General features: G+C 41.0%; 1 protein-coding gene across 1 annotated transcript; it reads left to right on the top strand.

The window, feature by feature from the left end:
* Nucleotides 1-5,033: 5,033 nt before the first annotated feature.
* Nucleotides 5,034-7,933, top strand: LOC306937181 (visual system homeobox 2; the record flags this gene model as incomplete). Its single annotated transcript, XM_079520845.1, has 3 exons — nt 5,034-5,271; nt 6,015-6,172; nt 7,463-7,933. 3 exons carry the CDS (start codon nt 5,034-5,036, stop codon nt 7,931-7,933), a joined length of 867 nt encoding a protein of 288 aa, XP_079376971.1.
* Nucleotides 7,934-18,281: the final 10,348 nt, after the last annotated feature.

Raw genomic sequence — 18,281 nt, 5'->3', positions numbered from 1 at the left:
TGCCCCAGATTTGCTGACCTTTTGGCTGATGTGTTAATTGCACCTGTACGGTGTCCTGTAGCTAGCTGAAAAGCACTGTTTATAGTTATCCATCAACTTACGACACAAGTCGCAGCAGCCGAGGCTCTTGGTAGGGCGCCAGCATCCTATTGGCTGGGTGGCAGTGAGGCGGAACAGAGATGAGTGACAGTTAACGAGGAGGAGTGGGGGCAGGTTGTCACTGAGTAGCCTGATGAACCACTGACAACTTAACAACTTCTGGTTTTATTCATCCCAGCAGGTTTGATGTCCTCCAAAGCAGCTTTTAAAACCCTTCCACTCTCGAATGCCCAGGGTGAACATGTATTCATTATCCATACAGTGAGTGCAACTGTGACACACATTCTTTCATTTTTTTTTAATACATAGTTTGTGATAACCCATGTCTGGTATCAGTGCAATGTTGTCCACTGACTGACCGTGACGTGATCGCAAGTTTGTGGCAGATGTTTGCGGTCCACCGAACCGACCGACCGACCACACCCTCTAGGGTGCATATCTGTGTTGTTAGGCAACGGTTTCTGTTTGTGTCTGAAATCAGTGCATGTTGTCCACCGGCCGGCCGCGTCACCAATTAGGCTCTTCTACACACACGGAACCCCTCGACACAGGGACCCATGCCTCTTTTGAGGCATGAGGCAGACGTTTTTCCCACTCTTTCTGGACTCTGGTCATTCATTTTGATGTTTTATCCCTGCTTTTTGTCAGACTGAATTAAATGCATGCATTTCCTTTTGGGAAATGTACTGTAGACAGTCTGATATATTTCATAGTTCTGTATAATAATATCACTATTTCCCCCTATTTTGGGCAAATTGTCAAAGTTCCCCCCTCTGTTTTTTGGGTTTTTTTGTTTTTACAAATTGCACCCAGCATTCAACTATAGGAGGGCCCCCGATGTGCTGCTACCTGCCCGGCCGCGCACATCTGTCGGCTCTGTGTCTTCCTCTCAATGGCACCCCTCGCTTAGATCATCTCCTCTTCCTCCACGCATGAGTTGCACTTGGCTTGCGTGGAAAAAAATGTGGACTATAGGTCTCGCCTCTCTTCTAGCTGGCACTTTGATGTCTGAAGTGTGATTGCTCTTGGATTGTGGCCGCTTTCCCTTGAAGGTCTTGACATGAAAAGCAGGCTGGGCTCTCAGGTTTATCCCATGGCCAGTGATCCAGGACTAAAACAATCAGCCTGCTCACTGTGGGATACTATTACCAGAGAGAGTGGGGCACCGTGCATAGGGGCTTCTTCAGCCATGAAATACACTATTCTTTATCTTGTCTGAGATACAAAGACGTTTCCACTGTGATGATTGAATTAGACGCATTTGTGGGGCCGTTAATAGATTTTAGTTTTTGAGTCTGTGCTCGTTTGTCTACAAAAGTAGAATATGAATGGAAGTACCCTTACACGAGCACATTCTTGACAATTTTGCACAGACAAGGAAAAGACCAACTGTTTAGCATTTGTAATGAATAAAAAAAGAAAAGAAGGCTAGTAATTTCAGTTAAGATTGACCCAGTCTGATAAGTGTGATAATGTGACATGTCATTAACGGCAGAGGCACAAGTGACAGCCCTTAAGCCTCACTTATACTTTCATTAAATATTGATCTTATCTTTGCTCATTGCTGTTCCAGGCTGCAAATTACACCAGATAGATATATTCCCATGACACCGGAACTAATGATAATCATCCATCTTGACGTGACATTTGGCAGAACTCTTGTTTTATGAGTTAAAGTGTCATTCTAATGGACGGGTGGGAACGATACTGTGCATTGTTCGCTGCCTCTGTTATCTCAGGTTTTATTTGAAAACATCTGCAGAAGAGAAGAGAGTTTAGCCACTTCAGCCATGCACGTGAACATTTTGTCGCTCTAGGGCAGAAATCTTGTATCTCCATATTTCATATTTTTTTTGTCTATGTTGTCTCCTAATGGATGGATAGACAAATAGACAGATGTTTATCCACAGCGGAAATTCAGTTGTCATGGTAATACATCATACATCATACATACAATCAGTTATGCAACTGTTGCAACACAGGACATGTACAGAAAAGAGATACAGCTTGAAGTAACAAAATAGGGATGCCTGGTTGAAAGTCATACATTTTACTTTTTACATTTTACGTTACTGTTGGGGGGGAAACCACCTAACTCCATTTTTATGGTTTATTTTATTTTATTTTTTTAGGTTTATTTTATTTTTTATTTTTTGTATTAGTCTGTGTGTTGGTTACAAAAAATATTGAACCAATAAAGTAATAAATAGCGCTTTTCTTTTTACTAAGTTACTACACTGGATCAATTGGTACACATTATTTTTTCCATTTCCTAAAAACTAAATTGCACCCCCCATTCAAAGATTTCATGACAGAATATTTTACAAAAAGAAATTGTAACAATTTTCAGAGATTCTGTGTGCAATTAATATTTAAAATGATGCTGTTGTGTGGGTGTAATCATCAATCAATGTTAATGCATATTTTTAATTGAAAATGCACATTAGCAAATTGGGATGGGAAGGTGTACATTATCTGAGATCCATGGCTCTGTCACATTCTATTCCAAAGGGGCTTGCAGGTGTCCCTTTCCCCTGTAGCTCTTAATGAATGGATGCAAGCTCAAACAAGTCCATCTCTAGCTAAAGCCACACTAATGGGTAAGAGGCACTCCTTTGGTGGTTTTCTAAACCCATGGAGAATGTGCATCCTTCCCTCCATTTTAGACCCTGCTAATGATACTATGATTGTCATTTAAGGCGGCAGTGGATCTCGAAGGTTGCCTTGTGATCCGGGGAGTTCGAAATACCTGGGAGGCCAGTAAAGGCCTAGCATTAGCCATTACCATTGTTGCCTTAATGCCCCCTTCAATTATCCACAACCAGCTCATTTGAACAAGCATTTGCAGACTGATGTCACAATCACCCCATTGGTTCTTCCCCAATTTCTTGCCTGATTATCTGGATCAATAGGCATTAAAGGACCAACGCTCAGACAAACACAGCAGGGCGAGATCTACTTTCAGACTTGACAGAAATCCCTGGCTCTGTCTACCTGTGTGCCAGGGACAAACTGAAATGGCTATTCACTCGTCAGTCCCACCACACACACACTGTTTATTTAGCCACCGCTCAAATGACACGCTTATAATCTATTTTCCTTTTCACCTCAGAAATGGCAAATCCTAAGATTCTCTCTGTCTCCCCCTCTCTCTCTGTCTCTCTCTCTCTCACACTTTCAATCTCACACCCCCTCACCTCTAAATATTCTCTCTCTCAGCTCTCTCTCTCTCTCTCTCTCTCTCTCTCTCTCTCTCTCATGTGTTTGTGTGCGTGCACCGCACACACATTTTCAGTGTTGCACCCTGGCCTCGTTATTACCTCTACATGGGTATTAATTTAGTGTTTGAACAGGTGCAGATGAAAGGCCCAACAGGTGAGAGAGGTGCTGCTGTGGAATGACCAGACACTGATTCACCAGCTCCTATAGGTCTGAGCCACAGCCATGACGTGACCAGCTGTGTTCTGCTCCGGTTCTGGGCTGATCAAAGGCTGCTGGGCCCAGACCAGTTCAGTGGTGACAACACTGACAGCGGCATGTTTTCACTGCCGTCTCTCGTCTGAACTGATATGTTGTCCACAGGATATGTATCTTCAGATTAATTGACACACCTGTGTCTCATCCTCATAGACTGTTGCATGGTATCATATCCCATCATCGGAGATCTTTCAACACGCAGTCACAGCTGCCTTCAAGAAAGCAAAACAGAAACGTGTTAATGATCTTGCTGTCTGAGCTCTTAATGTGTTCAGGTATAAACCGCAGAGGACCTGTGGAGAAGGTGTGTGTGTGTGTGTGTGTGTGTGTGTGTGTGTGTGTGTGTGTGTGTGTGTGTGTGTGTGTGTGTGTGTGTGTGTGTGTGTGTGTGTGTGTGTGTGTGTGTGTGTGTGTGTGTGTGTGTGTGTGTGTGTGTGTGTGTGTGTGTGTGTGTGTGTGTGTGCGCGCGCGCACTTTGATTTTCTAAATCATTAATGATTGTATTTATGAACTTTTTTAATCAGATCTACAGTGGGATAAAATAACAGGCTCGGTGTACTGGCAAGGGGCAGAAAGAAAACATTTGCCTTGCTACGGAGAAGAATGTGTTTATTCTGGAACCAATGGAACTGTGTTGTCATCATTGCAACGACAACGTTTTCATGATGTCTTCATTGAAGTAATTTGTTTTCAATCTTGGCAACTGTTGAACATGAGAAAATAGTGAGTACGTGTCTGACTGTGCATTCGCATATTGGTCTCCCCCCCCCACCCCCCCTCCCCAATTGGATTTCCAAATAATGTTCTGACATCCATGTCACCGATTGAAACTTCAGAAGCTCTGAGTGTCTTAACTTGTCCAAGTTCAACAGAGAAAGACTTGGGGTAAATACACCATATCAACACCGTGTAATAAAAGGAGATCATATGGCATTTCAGGTGCCATTTTAGTTGGGAAAACTATAACCGCAACCACTGTTGAAATCATCCTATGAATTCACAATCAATCAAAGGTTGGGTGAATAACAGGTCATTTACACGGTGTGTTTAATGAGCACAACACTGCTGTCTGTCAGAAGCCACTGGGAGTCATGTGACAGCCAGGGGAAGGAGGGGAGCCGATGGGAGTGGAACATTATCAGTCTAAGGTGAGACCACCTCCACCACTCTAGTCTTATACCTCGTCTTTCCAACTAGCACCTTGTGTCTCACCTGAGCTCCCTAACCCCAGTGCAACTCTTAACTTGTCAGACGACTAATTGGAAAGATTAGTGTTGTGGCTACAACACAGTGCCTTCATTACGATTTCATAATTAGGCCTACTTTTGTTTGTTTCTACTTTGCACTGGTGATGCTATCTGCTATTCAAACAGCATCCCTGTAGAACGCAATCTTGGCCCCACTTTTTATTTTTACAGGATTGACACCAAAGACTGGACTCATCTCAGAACGTGGACATGTTTGGTCCCGGGCAACTAGTGTCGACCCTCTTACCTGCCGTGTTCCACTCGCCGATGGCTCACTTCTTCCCTGCATTTCCGACCACCAGACTGGGCTCGCCTGCTCAAATCCTGATCCCCGGACCCCTGATCAGCTATGAGTCCCTGAGGAATTACCTCCAAACTGAGCCATGCAAGGAAGCCCTGCTTCTTGCAACACATGCAGCAGGGATGGGGCAACTCACCGAGGTCATAGGTGAGTTCATTGGCTTCAAATCGCCGCTTCACTGTAAAGCACTGTTTCCCAAACACTGGCTCGGGGCCCATTTGTGGGTCGCGGACACATTTTTATGGGTCCCTTTATTTTTTGTTTCCTACATTTGGCTTTTAATTATTATTATTTCAAAACATTTTCAAAAAACCTTCCCAAAAAAGCAAAAATGTTCATGGATTAAAAACAGTCTGTGATATATATATATTTTCTTTTTCTTCTTTTTTTTTATTTTTATTTTTTCTCCAGTAAATTCAAAAAAAGTTTAAGAAGTAGTGAAAATAGCCAATCTACAAGCTCACACAAGTTGTAGATCTGCTATTTTCACAGGCTAAAAAGATTGAGAAACACTGCTGTAAAGTGTTCATTTGACTATGAGTGCACAAATGTCTATTTGGTTACATTTGCACACTTTCAGAGTTACAAATAGATAAATAAACACAGATGATCTAGAATTGATGCTTCATTGTGTGTCACACCTCACAATTAACTGAATTTAAATACTTGTGCGGACAACATTCATATAGTCTCCATAGTGACGCCATTTGATTGCAGCAGTATAAATGTTTACAAAAGATTGGCTAACAGCTCGTAACTAACAATCAATTATCAAAGCAGTGTTAAAGTGGGTCTAATGAACGTTATGCTAATTATCCAATCTAGAGCCATTAGTTTCTTGTCACCCGTTGGCAATTGTGTAATTGGCGCTTGTGCTGTGTGCTTTCCAGATGAACAGAGGCCAGTGAAGCAGCGGCGTGCGCGGGCCAACTACAGCAGCTGGCAGCTGGAGGAGCTGGAGAAAGCCTTCGAGACCACCCACTACCCCGACATCTTCATGAGAGAAGCCCTGGCCCTCAGACTGGACCTCATAGAAGCAAGGGTTCAGGTATTCTGTTCATTACTACTTTATGGCACTATTGTACAGGTGCCATAATAAAAACAAATGTAGCACATGCACACTTTGGTATTTTAAGAATAGGGGATGTTTCACTTTCAAATTATATAGACATGGCAAAAATATATACAAAATAAATGAAAAAAGTAATGGAAAAATCACGTCCCCATTAGAATGTTCTTCTAAATGGCGAGGGGGCTGTGACTTTTCTTTAATTTGAAAGTGAAATATCTCTTTCCCCCCCTTTTTCCCCTCACTGTATATGTTTCTTTTCCCTTTTTACCTCCATTATGATGAATTCCTGTACTGTTCTTTGTCTATATAGAAGTGTCTATTTGTACGTCTCTAAATGTTTTGATGAATTGAACATGGTGGACCCTGTTGTAAACAAGTGTAATGCTTAATTGGGTCGTCCACTCACAGTTAACAGCCTTTGTATTGAGTTTGTGCTTGAAATGTACTGTAATTCTGCAAACTGTTAATAAAATTTTCAATCAATCAATCAAAAAGCACTATTTTAAAACTAGTGAAAATAGCTGACTAATAGTGGACTATTGTTTTCTTTTTTACTTATTTACTTTAAAGGACAACTTTAGTTTTTTTCAACCAAGGTTCATGTTTTAGGTTGTTATTAGACAAAGTAAAAGGTGAGTGTAAATTTTTTTTCATTTGCTGCTTTCTTTCGTTTTAGCGATTTTAGCTATATATTTTTTTAATGTTTTTTAGTGGCTTTCGCCTTTATTTTATATATTTATATGGAGGGATAGACAGTAGGCTGACAGGAAATGGGGAGAGAGATGGGGGAGTGACATGCAGTAAAGGCCGTCGGGATCAGGAGTCGAACCCGCAGCACACTGCCAGACTGGATTACCAGCCAAGGTGCCTGGACCGCTGAGCCACAGCCCAGGCGATTTTAGCTATTTTTGACTCAGTACCTATGCTATTTTTGACTCAGCTCAATATGTCAGTTTGTCACATTCAATAGATCCGTGATCTTTTGTGGACAGACATAATTTCTTGGGGTCTAGTACGACTATAGGAAATAATAAAAAAATAAATCACCCTATTTTTTGGTAAAGAAATACATATTTAGGACCATGTTTGAATGTCCCCGCCCCCCTGTCAAAAATAGCTAAAATCACTAAAACAAAAGAAAGCAGCAAATGAAAAACAATTAACACTCATCTTTTACTTTCTCTAATAGCAACCTAAAACATGAACCTTGGTTGAAAAAACTAAAGTTGTATATTTATATATATTTTATATATTCTTTTCATCCAGGTGTGGTTTCAAAACCGCCGCGCTAAGATGCGGAGGCAGCTGAAACTCCAGGGCCAGCTTGTGGGGCCATATGTCAGGAATAAGGACCATGACGAAAAAGTGGAGAAACTGAACAAGAGTAAAACAGAGGCGGACTCTGACAGTGAACACTTGGAGAGGAGACAGGAGGCAGGAGGAGTCTACCCGTGGACAAACACTGCAACAAGTGCCGCTACGCTGGTCACCCAACACGCGCTGGCTGCTGACCTGGGGCCAGGGGACTGCTGGGGGGACAGGTCAGCAGACAGGCCCAGCTCAGAGGAGCTCCGCACCTGTAGCATTGCAAAGCTACGCGCCATGGCCCGGGAGCACCAGGTACGGGCCATGTCCCGGGAGCAACAGGCTGAGATCCAGAACACTGTAGCCGTCTCATCATCAGAAGGGAACAAACCGTTACAAACACAGGAAGCTGATGCCATGCAGAATGATTGATAGCTTTCCTTGTTCCTGTGTACAGAGAAAAAGAACAAAAATGTGAATAATAATAACCCTAGTCCAGGCGTGATCATTATAAACATGTATACATTCTCAGTATTCTGTGTTGTTTGGGGGGTTGATGTGTTATTAATATTATCATGGCTAGCTGGGCCTTTTTGTCATACAGTACACAAAACAAGTGTTTCTTTCTTGGCCTTCTATGCCGTATTCTGTTTTTTTCTTTTTTCTTTTTTTTAATCTAGTCAGTATCTAGTCACAGAGTTCTAAAACTGTACATTTGAACAAGTTATTTAGTGGTGAACAGTTCTGCAAGACACTTTAAAACACATATAGAGACAGTTGCTTATAGTTATATATTTTAGATTGTACAGCGGTCACAACACTATTTCTTTTGTGCTATTAAATGCAACAAATTATGTTATGTTACACATTCATGTCAAATTCATATAGCCTACCTTGCCTCCTACATTATGTGTATGATGTCATGAATGGTCCATTCTGGGGCTTTAGGTTAGTGTTCCCAAGTATATCTACTGAGAAATGTTGCCCAATTGACTCTGTTCAGGAAGAATTGAAAATGAAAACACTCATGACAATTTCTCAATGATCTCATTGATGACAAGTCCATTCCCTGAGCTATCCTGTTACCGTCACAGACAGGCAGGATGTTTGCGTGCACCCACAAGTCCTCAAAGGAAACCATGGAAATAGCTGACAAATGACCTCAGGAACAGTGAGCCTATAAAGATAACATGGCAAATATAGCTTGTTGATTATCTTGTATTTTGGAAAGATATCCTTTTGCCCATTGCTTTTGACATGGGTTCAGTACAGAGTTGCTCATTTAAAAGCAATTGTTTTGGAATAATCTTTTATACCTTAAAGTGATTTATAAAATATAGAGCTATATTTTTCGCATGTTGCACATTCTTCTGCATGAATATATGGTAGGCACATGATTATAACTCGTTTCTTGCTGTAGTATACCTGCCCAGATCCGTCTCACTCTAAAGGCTATATGGGACGAGAAGCCGTACCGTGTCAAAGTCTCTTTGCACTTTATGGTAAACATGCTTTGGGATCATCTTGGGCAGTTTGGTTAAGCTCCTTAGCCCTTTAAACAAACAACTAGGTGTAATATGAGTGTTATTTCGTACAAATTCAGGATAATGTTGGAGCCTATATGTAGCCTATATGTAATGTATGAAGATGAAAGGTACATATACTGTCTGTAACTTCGTAGTTGATTCATTGATCCCTAAAAAGGAGGTGCTTTGTGAACATTTTATTACAGAAACAATAGAAACAATATTTCAGTCCATTGAACACTGTAAGTATGGTGTCCTAAGGTGGGAGTAGTAAATGCTTAATTGTAAAAGCAGGAAATATTTTTCAGCACACAGGCAGACATCATGTCAAAGTGTTTTGGTTTAATTTCAAACTTTGATGATAAAAGAATATATTTTGTCTTAAAAAAGAAAAACTGATCAAAACCATGCAGTGTAACCAGTGTTATATAATACTATATCTGTTTTACAGTGTATTAATCCACTTATTAGCACATCAAGTGTGTAAAAAGAGTACATATTATTTTTATATAAGGCACAAGCCTTGTATCATGCAAAATAATGCACAAAATAATGCTCCATTTCTATGACACAAATATTTCTCGAAATCTTTTAGTAGAATCACTGACTTTATTGGTTTTATTTGTGCCTCTGGTGTACAGTTCATGTGGTATAATTTATGTAGTGCAAGTATAAGTACTGTACTTAAGCACAATTTTGAGGTATATTTCCAATTTCCAGTACTTTTACTTCTACTCTACTACATCTTAGAGGTAAGAATTGTACTTTCACTCTACTACATTTATTTGCAAACTTTAGTAGATTTGGATTATTATTACAAAACATACAGTATTAAACAACTTCAGTCGTTCCGGCTATTTGCAAATAGCCGATGTACAAGCTCAGCTTGTAGATATGCTATTATCAAAGGATTTTTAATACATTTGAAATGGGACAATCTGCACAACAACTTTTACTTTTGGTACTTTAAATATATTTTGAAACCAATACTTTTGTACTTTTACTCAAGTAAATTTTGAACAGTGGACTTTTATTTGTAACAAAGTACTTCGGCATTACAGTATTTATACTTTTACTTAAGTAAGAAGAAATGTGAGTAGCCTACTTTTTCTACCAATACCTTCTATTATGTTGGACCACAAAGTGTGTCTGTTCAAAACGTGTGTAGATGTTGTGTGACAGCGCCCCCCACTGGACATGCACATTCTTAAAACAGTGGTTTTCAAACTTTTAAACCTTTTTTCATATCAGGCATTTGAGCCATGGACCACCATTTGATGTAGCTCTGGTCCATAGCCTTCTACTGCTTCTACGATTCTGCCCTGCAAAGGGGCAGAATCGTAGAAGCAGTAGAAGGCTATGAACCAGAGCTACATTTGATGAGATTTAGCCTTCGCACACCCAAAACTAAGCAACATTTTGCTATCGTTGGATAAGATTTTTTACACAATTTCATGCTGTGTTGATGTTTTGGTACCATAGGAGAGATAACAGGCAAAACGTTGATCAATTGTTTTACATGCTCTAATTGTGTAGACTTCTTGCAAATTAAGTAATGCAGATGTTTAACAATAATGTAACTCTTGATAGTGTAAAATGAAACCAAATGGACCCAGAAGGGTCATTTGGTTTAATTTTACACTCAAGAGTTAAAGATTTATAAGGGTCCATTTGTCTTACTAACATTCCATCATTTAGCTGGGGACCACCTGGAACCCCCTCAAGGACCACTGGTGGTCCCCAGACCACTGGTTGAAAACCACTGTCTTAAAACATCACTTCAGAGTAAACAGGGCAATGTAGGAGGAAATCTTTTTCCATGAATCATCATTACTGAATCATTGATACATGTGCTTCATGTGTTGCATGCATGCACCCCTATGAGACTTTTACAATGATGGGATTTTTCTTTACTATTTTTGCAAATAAATATCCCACGATGTGCCCCATTTCTGTAAATGAGGTCAGCTTGGGTCGCTCTCAAGTTTCAGGGAGACTCAAGTTCAACGGTATAAAACTAATTACATTTCCCAGGTCAGACATTTGAAAATTGCTTAGTAGGTCTGTAGGTCACAATTGAGACTGCCATTCGAAGCTTGATTAGTGAAAAGCGAAAATCAGTTTTGTTTCCTGTTATTATTCTAATGTGGACAACCAAATTGTCTTTTTTTGTCCTACACAAATGATGGAAATAGCTGACAAATGACCTCAGGAACAGTGAGCCTATAAAGATAACATGGCAAATATAGCTTGTTGATTATCTTGTATTTTGGAAAGATATCCTTTTGCCCATTGCTTTTGACATGGGTTCAGTACAGAGTTGCTCATTTAAAAGCAATTGTTTTGGAATAATCTTTTATACCTTAAAGTGATTTATAAAATATAGAGCTATATTTTTCGCATGTTGCACATTCTTCTGCATGAATATATGGTAGGCACATGATTATAACTCGTTTCTTGCTGTAGTATACCTGCCCAGATCCGTCTCACTCTAAAGGCTATATGGGACGAGAAGCCGTACCGTGTCAAAGTCTCTTTGCACTTTATGGTAAACATGCTTTGGGATCATCTTGGGCAGTTTGGCTAAGCTCCTTAGCCCTTTAAACAAACAACTAGGTGTAATATGAGTGTTATTTCGTACAAATTCAGGATAATGTTGGAGCCTATATGTACTATGTAGCCTATATGTAATGTATGAAGATGAAAGGTACATATACTGTCTGTAACTTCGTAGTTGATTCATTGATCCCTAAAAAGGAGGTGCTTTGTGAACATTTTATTACAGAAACAATAGAAACAATATTTCAGTCCATTGAACACATTTCCCAGTTTGAAAATTGCTTAGTAGGTCTGTAGGTCACAATTGAGACTGCCATTCGAAGCTTGATTAGTGAAACGCGAAAATCTGTTTTGTTTCCTGTTATTATTCTAATGTGGACAACCAAATTGTTTTTTTTGTCCTACACAAAGATTAAATTCCCATTGACAATGAATGGAGAATTTACGTCATGATGTACGATGATTAGACAATTTACAATTTACAATTTACAATTTAGGCATTTAGCAGACGCTCTTAATCCAGAGCGACTTACATTAAGCAAGAACCAAAAAATAAAAAAAATTAGAGCGCCCCTCACTTCACACAGGTTTTATATATTTTTTAAACATCAAAAGTCCATAGACTTGGCTGCCACATGACATCATTTCTGAAAGCCAGACGTACAATTTGTGAAGTGAAGGGGCGCCTTTTATTTTCCTGAACGTGACATCACGGCTTGATGCTTAAAGCACACATTACCAGTAAGACGCCCTGAGGGTGAGAAGCGTGCACGCATCCGCCTGGGTGACGGCAGACTGCTGGGCGAGTGCTGCAGCTTTGGCATGGGGTGTCAGATCAACATATATTATGGAATGAATTCTGTACTGGCCATATATGGTGAGTGTACAGGGTTTGATGAGATCAGATCAACATAATTATGTAATGTCAGAACAGGTCAGCTCCATATGGAGATCTAAGGGTGGCAGTGGGGGCAGTGTCTTGAGTGTACAGGGTTTGATGAGGGCCCAGGTAGGGCCGGGCCTTACTTTTCGGGCCTGTTGAGAACTCTAGTTTTCACCGGCTGCCTGGATGCGGCTACACTAATAACTTTGTGGCGGGCCCGTCTAGAGTTTGAATGGACAGGTATCAGTCAAAAGGGAGACATCAAAGAGGAAGGATGGGTGGGGTAGGAGCAACATAGCCTATCGTCACCTTATTAAACTAATTGCCCAGGTCATTTTTTCAAGGTTTTCAGGAAACACAAAAAACTTTGCCAAATGTAGAATATATTATATTTCTTAATTATTTAAATTCCAAAAAATATGACTATTGACATACAAATAAAGGTGTATGTCAATCATGTAACATGTAAGGATAAAATGACTTAGGCCAATATCTGAACATGCCATTTTAACTTAGGCAATTATAAACCTTATTTATGGGAGTGAATGGGACTGAATGGGAGTGAATGAGAGTGAATGGGAGTGAATGGGAGTGAATGGGAGGTACTGTTACTATGGGACTGATACTATGGGAGTGAATGGGAGTGAATGGGACTGAATGGGAGTGAATGGGAGTGAATGGGAGGTACTGTTACTATGGGACTGAATGGGACTGAATGGGAGTGAATGGGAGTGCATGGGGCTGAATGGGAGTGAATTGGACTTAATGGGAGTGAATGGGACTGAATGGGAGGTTCTGTTACTATGGGACTGATACTATGGGAGTGAATGGGACTGAATGTGAGTGAGTGAATGGAACTGAATGGGAGTGAATGGGAATGAATGGGAGTGAATGGGAGTGAATGGGAGGTACTGTTACTATGGGAGTGCATGGGAGGTACTGTTACTATGGGACTGAATGGGAGTGAATGGGAGTGAATGGGAGGTACTGTTACTATGGGACTGATACTATGGGAGTGAATGGGAGGTACTGTTACTATGGGACTGAATGGGAGTGGATGGGACTGAATGGGACTGAATGGGAGTGAATGGGAGGTACTGTTATACAATGGGATTGAATGGGAGTGAATGGGAGTGAATGGGACTGAATGGGACTGAATGGGAGTGAATGGGAGTGAATGGGAGTGAATGGGAGTGAATGGGACTGAATGGGAGGTACTGTTACTATGGGAGTGAATGGGAGTGAATGGGAGTGAATGGGACTGAATGGGAGTGAATGGGAGTGAATGGGAGGTACTGTTACTATGGGACTGATACTATGGGAGTGAATGGTAGTGAATGGGACTGAATGGGAGTGAATGGGACTGAATGGGACTGAATGGGACTGAATGGGACTGAATGGGAGGTACTGTTACTATGGGAGTGATGGGAGTGAATGGGACTGAATGGGAGTGAATGGGACTGAATGGGAGGTACTGTTACTATGGGACTGAATGGGAGTGAATGGGAGTGAATGGGAGGTACTGTTACTATGGGACTGAATGGGAGTCAATGGGACTGAATGGGACTGAATGGGAGTGAATGGGACTGAATGGGAGGGAATGGGACTGAATGGGAGTGAATGGGACTGAATGGGAGTGAATGGGAGTGAATGGGACTGAATGGGAGTGAATGGGACTGAATGGGAGTGAATGGGAGTGAATGGGAGTGAATGGGAGGTACTGTTACTATGGGACTGATACTATGGGAGTGAATGGGAGTGACTGGGAGGTACTGTTACTATGGGACTGATACTATGGGAGTGAATGGGAGTGAATGGGAGATACTGTGTTAAAATGGCCTAAGTCACATTTTATTATGACTTAGGCAAAATCAAATGGCCTAAGTCTCACTCTTGACATAGGCCATTTTTAATAGGGTGTAACAGGAAGGCCTTTTAAGTTAGGGCTTAGTTGATTTTACCAGAGGTGGCCAGCATCACCAGGAGGTGATTTAGGCCAAAAACTCATTTTCGGCAAAAAACTACTTAGGCCATTAGTTTAATAAGGTGACGCTATGGAATGTCAGAACAGGTCAGCTCCATATAGGTCAGATGTAGAGTTGCTGGCCGGCTCCATATATACAGATCTAGGTGATGATCCAGTCTTCTCTCCATGTATAGCTATAGGGTTTGATAAGGTCAGTGTCGTGATCTTCATATATGGAGACGACCATATATGGAGCGTCGACCATATGGTGGCGTGGCGTGACTGACGGACATATATGGTGGCATGACGGATGGATCGATGGCTGTATACTGTCAGGTTTTGTAGGTTTTCATAGTAATCTGCGACCGTAAAAAGTCCATAGACTTGGCTGCCACATGACGTCACGACTCCCCTCCAAGCCAGACGTTGGAGGGGATATCACCCCGCAATAAAATTAAAAAATCACACCCGTGTGAACTGAGTGGTGCAAGGTCTTATATAGCCTGATCAGCTGTGGTCTGACGTAATGTCAGTGACCATAGTAACCATGCTCATTTTTTTAAAATCACACCCGTGTGAACCGAGTGACCATAGTAACCATGCTAATTTCTTTGGTACGAACACGGGTACATGGGTACAAAGCCAGTTGTTGGAGTGGTTTACACCACTCAAAAAAACTAAAACAATGAACCCAATAAGGTAAGGCAGTAATCTGTTAGCTAAATCGGTCAGCTGTAATCGGTCAGATGTACAGTAATCGGTCAGCTGTAATCGGTCAGATGTACAGTAATCGGTCAGCTGTAATCAGTCAGATGCAGGCCTACAGTAATCGGTCAGCTGTATTCAATCAGATGTACAGTAATCGGTCAGATGTAATCGGTTAGCTGTAATCGTAATCGGTCAGATGTACAGTAATTGGTCAGATGTAATCGTAATCGGTCAGATGTACAGTAATCGACAGCTGTAATCGGTCAGATGTAATCGTAATCGGTCAGATGTAATTGGTCAGATGTAATCGTAATCGGTCAGATGTAATTGGTCAGATGTAATCGTAATCGGTCAGATGTAATTGGTCAGATGTACAGTAATCAACAGCTGTAATCGGTCAGATGTAATCGTAATTGGTCAGATGTTCAGTAATCGACAGCTGTAATTGGTCAGATGTACAGTAATCGGTCAGCTGTAATTGGTCAGATGTACAGTAATCGGTCAGCTGTAATTGGTCAGATGTAATCGTAATCGGTCAGATGTAATCGTAATCGGTCAATGTAATCGTAATCGGTCAGATGTAATTGGTCAGATGTACAGTAATCAACAGCTGTAATCGGTCAGATGTAATCGGCCAGATCATGTAATCGGTCAGATGTAATCGTAATTGGTCAGATGTACAGTAATCGACAGCTGTAATTGGTCAGATGTAATCGTAATCGGTCAGATGTAATCTTAATCGGTCAGATCTTCAATATTCACAGCAACAATGTAAATGTTAGTCTGCATACTAGGTAATGATCCAGTCTTCTCTCCATGTATAGCTATAGGGTTTGATGAGGTCAGTGTCGTGATCTTCATATATGGAGACGGCCATATGGAGCGTCGACCATATGGTGGCGTGACGTGTCACTAGGCGTAACCATTAGCGGTCTGACGGACGTATATGGTGGCATTACGGATGGATCGATGGCTGTATACTGTCAGGTTTTACAGGTTTTCATAGTTCAGTCAGACAACTCACGAATAGTTAAATCAATATTTATTGCAGAATGAGTAACAAGTGTGCATATGATATTTGACTTGGCGTTCGGCTCTGCTGGATTTCTCCCTGCTCGGCACGGTTAAGCAACAACATAAAATATTAAGAGCAGGGAGATAGATATACAATAACCCCCCATGGGGAACATAAATAGCAGAGCCCACCGGTGGTGCTGGGGTGGAGGTGGGAAAAAACATCACCTACAACCAGGGACCATATGCAGAGGAAGGCAGGAAGAGCATGCAGACTGCATGGTGAGCTTAAGTAGCCCGCCCAATTGGTCAGCTGACTGCCGCATCGGCGAATGACGTGAGGGACTTGCACACACTGTGCACCCACATAGTAATGCAGCATGTTAACCCCTTGAGTATAGTATGCGCCTTTGAGCATGGCATGAACCCCCTTGAGGTTGTCTGAATGAACTAACTCCGCAAGCTACGTCTCAGTCTCATTAATCTGCGACCGTAAAAAGTCCATAGACTTGGCTGCCACATGACATCACGACTCCCCTCCAAACCAGACGGTGGAGGGGATATCACCCCACAATAAAATTAAAACAAACTAAAACAATGAACCCAATAAGGTAAGGCAGTAATAGCTAAATTGGTCAGCTGTAATCGGTCGATGTAATCGGTTAGCTGTAATCGGTCAGATGTAATCGGTCAGATGTAATCAGTCAGATCATGTAATCGGTCAGATGTACAGTAATCGGTCAGATGTAATCGTAATCGGTCAGATGTACAGTAATCGACAGCTGTAATCGGTCAGATGTAATTGGTCAGATGTACAGTAATCAACAGCTGTAATCGGTCAGATGTAATCATAATCAGTCAGCTGTAATCGGTCAGATGTAATCGGCCAGATCATGTAATCGGTCAGATGTAATCGTAATTGGTCAGATGTACAGTAACCGACAGCTGTAATCGGTCAACTGTAATCGGTCAGATGTACAGTAATCGGTCAGCTGTAATTGGTCAGATGTAATCGTAATCGGTCAGATGTAATCGTAATCGGTCAGATCTTCAATATTCACAGCAACAATGTGAATGTTAGTCTGAATACTCTGTCCTACACAAAGACGAGCACTAGGCAAAACTTCTTCCATAGATTGATTCTAACATTGATTCTCCCCAAGCACACTGACCTCATTACACTGGCTGGCTGTCGAATTTCATATATCTTTACGAAATAATTTCATCTTCTCAATCTTGGTAAAGCAAATAAGCTTCATTATAGTTTCATTCATCTGAATGATGGTTGCATGAGGCTTTTTAATGAACATAAATTCTGACACAATACAAATGAGAAAAGAGCACAACAGCATCCTTTGTAAAATTACAATCCAGTGCGCTCTTTAGCCAAGTCTATATTATTTTCTCAAAAGTATCCATTGTAACCCAATGTGAACAAATTGCTCGATTTGTTGTATATAGATGTCATGGATTTACATAATTAAAATTTCCGATGATTTATCCATAATAATTTGATGATCAGTGAAAGCCTATACTTGAATCAAACCAAAAGGTCACTGATAAAGTTTGAGTCGATAAATTATGAGAACCCTTTAAGATTTAAAATGTTATATAGGCTATAATATAAGGGTGGGACACATCCATAGTGTAGCTGTAGCCTATATAGGCCTAGTGTCCAGGGGCACTGCATGCATCTCTTGGGACTTGGACCCCATGGAATTACATCAAATTGGGCCCCATGGCACCCCCAACTCTGCAAAAATAAATCCATTGCGGAACCTAATATTCGACCCATAGAAGCTCAGCCAATACCACATGGATTACCAAAAATAGACAGCACAACTACATTGTTAGTAGGCCAGGCCTAGGCCTACACTTTTTTTATATCAAATATTTTAATATCATGCTGCTTACTTTGAGAGGTTATAATTCTATATCATACTTTGTGTATATATATACACACAAATTAATTACCAATTAATAAACCAATGCAGGAGTCTGAATGAATGGGATAGTTTGTTTACTAGTATAATATTCAGTGGTTTGGGGTCGAACGGGGAACTATGGGGCTATCTAATCAGACACAGACAGACTTGGGAAAACGCCCAGGGTGCTAAAATTAGG

Source organism: Electrona antarctica (assembly GCF_951216825.1).
Source record: "Electrona antarctica genome assembly, chromosome: 14".
Taxonomy (NCBI): Eukaryota; Metazoa; Chordata; class Actinopteri; order Myctophiformes; family Myctophidae; genus Electrona; species Electrona antarctica.
Note: the sequence above shows the minus strand (reverse complement) of the source record. Positions and strands in the feature narration are given on the sequence as shown.